Genomic DNA, 7,082 nt, shown 5'->3' with positions numbered 1-7,082 from the left:
GTGGTGAGCTGGCAGAATCGGTAGCACACCAGGCAAAATGCTTAACAGAATTTCATATGTCTGAAGGTGGTGAGCTGGCAGAATCGGTAGCATGCCGGGCAAAATGCTTAGCGGTATTTCGTCTGCCACTACGTTCTGAGATCAACTTTACCTTTCATCCTTTCAGGGTCGATTAAATAAGTACCAGTTACACACTGGGGTCGATATAATCGACTGCCCCCCCCCTCCCAAAAAACTTCAGGCTTTGTGCCTAGAGTAGAAAGGAATAAAAGATATGCCACTAATAAATACTGAGTCAATTCAATCAACAAATGAAATTTCTGCAAATCATTATGTGATCCAAACTCCATTGTGTGAGCGTTACATTATTACAGAGAGAGAGGGAAAGAGCGAGTTACTATTATGATGATATTGTAGGTATACCACTTCCATTATGGAGTTTCATTGCAATTTGTCTTTGGTACCTTGAGTAGAGTGTCTTGTACCATAGTGCCAGGCTAACTAATGCCTTCTGGATGGAAACTGAAAGAAGTCCATTGTATGTATATATATGTGTGTGTGTGTTTGTTTGTGCTGCTTTGTTTTGATATTGTATGGTTTGCTGTAAATGAATATCTCTGTTATACAAGCAGTGTTACTTGTTTCCATTCTTTCATGAAAACATATCTAGTCATGGAGTAATATTATCTTGCTTGGAAAGGTGGTGAGATGTCAGAATCGTTAGCATGCCAGGCGAAATGTTTAGCAGCGTCTTGTATGTCTTTATGTTCTGAGTTCAAATTCTGCCAAAGTCGACTTTGCCTTTCATCCTTTCGGGGTCAATAAAATGAATACCAGCTGAGAACTGGAGTCGATGTAATTGCCTTAACCCTGCTCCCAAAATTGCTGGCCTTGTGCCAAAATTTGAAATCAGTATTACCTTACTTGGAAACAGGTAAAGTTTGGAGACAGGAAGGGTATCTGGCTGTAGAAAATCTGCCTCAACAAATTGTTTGACCCTTGCAAGCATGGAAATGTGGATGTTAAAATGATAATGGTGAAACTGAAGAAATTAAGGGCAAACTGTATAATGTAATATAAAATAAATTTTAAACATCTATCAGTTTATATAAATATTAGTACACAGTCAATTTTGATTGGCTGACAAGATGTGTTGGAAAATCATAATCATTTCTAACCTTTTATTTATTTATTTATTTATTTATTTATTTATTTATTTATTGTAGGCCCTCATTGCATCCTGCCAAGAGAACAGCTTAGCAAAAGAAAAAAATATTCGTATGATTGCACTCTACGATAATGAAGAAGTAAGTACCATTAGTTTATTATTACACCACTATTTTTAGTCAGCTTCTCGTATCATTGCACCTGGGAGGGAATTTTTTATTGTTTTAGTCCCTGGTCAGCTTCCTTTGATTAAACCTATGAACAAAGTATTTCACAGCTCTAACCGGTCTTTTTTTAATCTTTTTCAAACAGTGTATATTTAGAATTATTTTGACCATTGTGTTGTTGTTGTTGTTGTTGTTGTTGTTTTTTTAAAGAATAGCATGATTTGAATTTGAATGCAATTTCATTGATATTTCAACCAGATTGAATACTCACTTAGACATCCTTTTTTTTGACTGGGGTGGATAAAGGTCTGTTATATCTAGTGGTTGGCTCTTAGCTGTTTAAATCAGTGTTTCACTCATGGGGTCCATATGACCCTTGGTGGGTCCATATAAGATTTTGTTGTTAAAATTTATACACAATAAATTGGTTATGCTTCTACAATACACAAAATATTTTAATAATTTTAACAATATTTTAAAAATTCCTAATAATATTTAAGTATAAAAATATAATAGGATTTTTAAATATCGAATGGCTATGAGGGTCTATCTGAGTTAAATAGGAATCAAAGGAGTCCATAGGCAAAAAATGGTTGAGAACTGATTTAGATAAAGAACATGAGTATTCTAATGTTGTTTAATTTTCATTCATAGGTTGGCTCAGACAGTGCACAAGGAGCAGCTTCTTTACTCACAGAGCTGGTCATGAGAAGAATCTGTCAGGGAACTGCGTTGGCTTTTGAAGAGGCTATACCAAAGTCATATCATCTCAGTGCTGATCAAGCTCATGCTGTTCATCCAAACTATGGGTAAAAATATTCATCATTTTTATTTATCTAATTTTTATCTTTTTTAACCCTTTCTTTACCATATTTCTGCTGAAACATATTGTCTTCATTTCAACTAATTTTGAAAATAATGAAGAATTTAGTAAAATAGCTTTGTCATTTTTAAGCTGGTGTTTGGAATAGAAATTAACATGAAATTTTGATTGAAGTTTTTAAATTAGATCATTTTTAAACTGGGTGTTTGTATCATAGAACTAAGGCTTGTGCCTATAGTAGAAAGGATTATTATTATTATTATTTTTCTTCATTGATTTTAGTGAGAAACATGAAGACCTCCACCATGTCGAAATGCATAAGGTAAAGGATTCTTTCATTACTTTTTTTTTTTACCTCATTCCAGATTCTTCTAATACTAACTTCACCAGAAAAACAATCAAAGACTTTGTTAGCTTTTTTTTTTTTCTTACTAGAGAGAAATTAAATTTGAAGAAAATATTGACTGATCACATGTATGCGCGCACACACGCACGCACGCTGCATTATTTATACAGGCATGATTTTTTTTTTTTACTTTTTAAAGCAATTTGAAGGCTGCCATTTCTAGTAGGTTAAGTAACTACATAAAGGTCCATGATGAAGAGCATTCAAACCATAACCATCACATCTTTTTACAAACACTTCTTTATAGGACTACATTATCCAATGTTATACTGTAATTAGAATATATCTATAGATTGTAGGAAACACTGTATGTAATAGACAGCAGTAAATACCTTGTCTTCATTTACAAAATCTTTGTGGATAGAAAAGGAGGAATCACTCAGACAAGTTCCAATCCTATCTTTTACTTGTTTCAGTCATGCTGATGCACACCCTTGAAGAATTTTACTCAAATAAATCGACTTCGGTGCTTATTATTTTTTGTACAATCTGGGACATATTCTTTTGGTCTCTTTTGCTGAACTGCCAAGTTACAGGGACATAAACACCAACACTGGTTTGTCAAGCAGTGGGAGGTGGAAACAAATACAAACACACACACACACACATGACAGTCTTCCTTCAGTTTTTCATCTACCAAATCCACTCACAAAGCTTTGGTCAGCCTGAGGCTGTAGTAGAAGACACTTGCCCAAGGTGCTATGCTGTAGGATTGAACCCAGAACCTTGTGGTTAGGAAGCAGACTTATCAAACAACCTGTAGTGAATTTCATCACTAATCACATACCTTCCTCAACAGTCCACATATACACTGACTACAAATCAACCAATAAGGGCTTAAGTAAATTAGTCTGATTTGTATATTATAATGCATTCTTGGCAATTAAGTTCAATTAATTAATCACTAGCACACTTAGTATTTTGTTTAAGGGATGCAGTGCTCTACAGAAATACATCTATAGATTTTAGTTTACACTATATTTAATAGACATATAAACATGCTCAGGTGGAGGCGCAGTGGCCCAGTGGTTAGGGCAGCGGACTCGCGGTCATAGGATCGTGGTTTCGATTCCCAGACCGGGCGTTGTGAGTGTTTATTGAGCGAAAACACCTAAAGCTCCATGAGGCTCCGTCAGGAGATGGTGGCGAACTCTTCCACCACAACTTTCTCTCACTCTTACTTTCTGTTTCTGTTTTGCCTGTAATTCAAAGGGTCAGCCTTGTCACACTGTGTCACGCTGAATATCTCCGAGAACTACGTTAAGGGTACATGTGTCTGTGGAGTGCTCAGCCACTTGCACATTAATTTCACGAGCAGGCTGTTCCGTTCATCGGATCAACTGGAACCCTCGACGTTGTAAGCGACGGAGTGCCAACAAACATGCTCAGGTTTATTGAAGTATGGAATAAACTCTTCACAGCAGTTATTAACTGTCAGGACATTGAATCCTCTAAAAATTCCATACTTCCCAAAATTTGTCAACACTACTCCTGATGTGCTTACACGGCCCTTCATTTTTATAGGTTTTCTGCTGCTCATTTTCTTGGGAATTTTGGGGGATTCTTTTTTTACCGTGCATGTACTTATAGCTTTTTTTTAATTGATTTATGACTGTTTTCTGTCCCTTCTTTCACCTTTTACTGATTAGTTGTACATAGACACTGTATACAATAAGCTCATTATCATTACTTTTCTTTATATGCAATACATTTGTGGGGAAAAGGATTGACCAAACTAGTTTCAACCTTATTTTGGAATTTCATCAAAGTACAGATTTCTATAACAGAGTTCCTTGTTTCACTGTTATTTATGCAAATCAGTCTGTCCAGTTTACTAAAGTCTTACCAATTGTGGGCCTACAATTAGTGTCTTTGTGAGTGGTTAAAGAGGATACTTGATCATTGATAAAATTTAAATACAGAATTGAAACTAATCTAACCAATACCGCTTTTTTTTTCTGTCCATGAAGATACCAGTTAGAAAGACAGTGCTTTCACCTGTCTAGTACTCACACTATTACCTAAAAGCTATTGATATATTCTGAGGTATAGTATAGTATTGATACAGAAACAGTTAACCTGCCATTGATTAATTTAATCCAATGCATTTTATCCCATTTTTAAAATGGTAAGGATGTGATATGAGGCTACTATATCTAGCTAGTCAAGCTATCTGTATAGTATGCAAATAGTTTTGCCACTGGGCATCCTTATTGAGCAAACAGACCTCTGATCAAAGGTGGTCCAGCCTTGACCATTTTATCTTTTATTGAGATAGTGTATCTAAGACTACATTATCCAATGTGTCTTTATTCTAAAAACTGAATACTGTAAAAAAAGATTTTGCTGCTATTTTTAGCAGGTTGAGCAATTGTGTTGAAGTTCCTTCATTGACTCATGTAGTCGTTATCGGTAATAGTTATTCGTATTTGAGCTTTTAGTTTAAATAAGTGAAAAGCTTATAACTGAACATGGCACACAGTTGCTATGGGGAAACCAAATAGTAGAAAGCCAGCCGTTATGAGATACCGAACAGTAGAGAGCTAAGTGTTGTGAAAAACGTGGTACAGCACATCACTTGTTTCACAGCTTGCTATTTTATTGTTGGTCGTCCTCAAAGGACAGCTGTATATAAAGTTGCTGAATATGCTCGACGCTTTGGTATACCTGTGTTTGCAGATGGTGGGGTTTCCACTGTTGGCCATTGTATAAAGGCTTTGTCTTCAGGAGCATTGACTGGTAAGCCTTGGTCTTTTCTTTCTTGTTTTATAGTGTGTTCCCTGGCATGAAGATGGTGTTGTATGATCATCTTATCACGGGTTGCTTCATTGCCATCAACCTCCATCACCATGACTCTGTTGTCATTGTTCTCATCGCCACCATCCACAAGTCTACAAAGGAGCTTCTACATGAGTCACTTGAATTGCTTAAAAAGAAAAACAAAAAAACCCAGCTAAATCTCCCCAAATCACATCCTAGCCATTATCATTTTAGCATCCACTTTTCTCTGTGTGTGTGTGTGTGTGTGTGTGTGTATATATAAAATACATGAAAAAATGTGTGTATATATATATATATATATATATATATATATATACACACACGCATATATCTAAGGTAATAAACTAAGGAAAGGAATTCCTTCAAAGGGCTGTGTAAAACATCCAATTCACTGGTATGTCAGTTGAATACCACATAGATATGGGTATAATGCAAATTACAAACAAATTAAATGTGCTGGTGGCATCTAAAAAGCACCCACTACACTCAGAGTGGTTGGCGTTAGGAAGGGCATCCAGCTGTAGAAACACTGCCAGATCAGATTGGAGCCTGGTGTAGTCACTGGCTCTCCAGACCTCAGTCAAACCGTCCAACCCATGCCAGCATGGAAAACGGACGTTAAATGATGATGAGGATGACGATGACGATGATGATGATGATGATTCTTGAAGGAAGACAGCTGTATTATTCTGACATTATTTTTTTGTAATTTTCAGGGTTATGTGTTGAAGATCAATGCTAATCAAAGATATGCCTCCACAGCTATCACATGTGCTATACTGCGCAAAATTGCAGCTCAGGCCAATGTACCACTGCAGGTAAGAACAGCCTCTAAAGAAAATCCTCTACATATTTGCTCCTTTACAAACTTGAATGTAAAAACTACCTGGATTGATTGCTCTCTGCAATCCAAATCCTCTGATAAGCTACTTGTAATTGACCTTGACAAAATTGAAGCTGTCTCCAGACTGAGTTCAATTTTTCTCATTTTTGCTGAGGTTACCACAAAAACTAGACTTCTCAATGGCCTAGTTCCCCCATTGTAAATAGAAACCATGGAGAGGTTCAGTTCACTATTAATCAGTGATGGGTACCATATATATTTGAGGAGTGCCTCGTTAGTTTGAAGCACCAAATTCAAATCCATCTATTAGCAACACCTGCAACTTTTCAATCCAGAAAAGAAACTGTCTCTTAATTAACATCTTAAAAGCTTTAAACTGTTACATGCCTTCACATTCCTGCCATTTGTGAACAAGCTTGATTGCAAAGCCTGTACAAAATGTCATGGCAACTCCCCTGCATGATAGTGTACTGTGTATTTCCACAACAGATTGGACCTGAAACACACACACACATACATATATATAGCATGTGTGTGTGTATACGACACGTGACGAAAGGGGTTCTCTCTTTCTGCCCACTGCCTTCCTAAAGAACAGACAAGTTTTTTCTGTCTCTTCTATCATGGCACTTCTACTTAGCATTCATAATAATTTTTCTATCGTCTTGGCTCAACAGCCCTCACCATTTGTTTTTACTGTCTTGTTCTCACTGTCCTGTTCTTGTTAACACTTTCACCCTCCGCAAAAAATTCTAAATTTTATATGTTTTGCTTTGCGGGAAGGACTTTTCCAACGAAGTCGCGTATTGTCCTTGCCTTCAAAATGCAGAGTAGATAGAACAGGGACAACTGACGAAGGGGTATACTCTTTATGTTGCATGTCTCATTTCTCTG

At 36.5% G+C, this 7,082-nt stretch overlaps 1 protein-coding gene across 1 annotated transcript in view; it reads left to right on the top strand.

Annotated features, from left to right (window-relative positions):
• LOC106878371 (aspartyl aminopeptidase) overlaps positions 1-7,082 on the top strand; it is a 383,150-nt gene that overhangs the window by 31,474 nt on the left and 344,594 nt on the right. The window contains exons 10-13 of the mRNA XM_052973918.1: positions 1,227-1,307; positions 1,989-2,143; positions 2,440-2,479; positions 6,061-6,162. Coding sequence (XP_052829878.1) covers positions 1,227-1,307; positions 1,989-2,143; positions 2,440-2,479; positions 6,061-6,162 — 378 coding nt within the window. The remainder of the gene's footprint in view (positions 1-1,226; positions 1,308-1,988; positions 2,144-2,439; positions 2,480-6,060; positions 6,163-7,082) is intronic.

The sequence above is a fragment of the Octopus bimaculoides genome, chromosome 17, assembly GCF_001194135.2.
Source record: "Octopus bimaculoides isolate UCB-OBI-ISO-001 chromosome 17, ASM119413v2, whole genome shotgun sequence".
NCBI classification, from domain to species: Eukaryota; Metazoa; Mollusca; class Cephalopoda; order Octopoda; family Octopodidae; genus Octopus; species Octopus bimaculoides.
The sequence above is the reverse complement of the archived record's forward strand: the minus strand, read 5'-3'. Positions and strand labels throughout refer to the sequence as shown.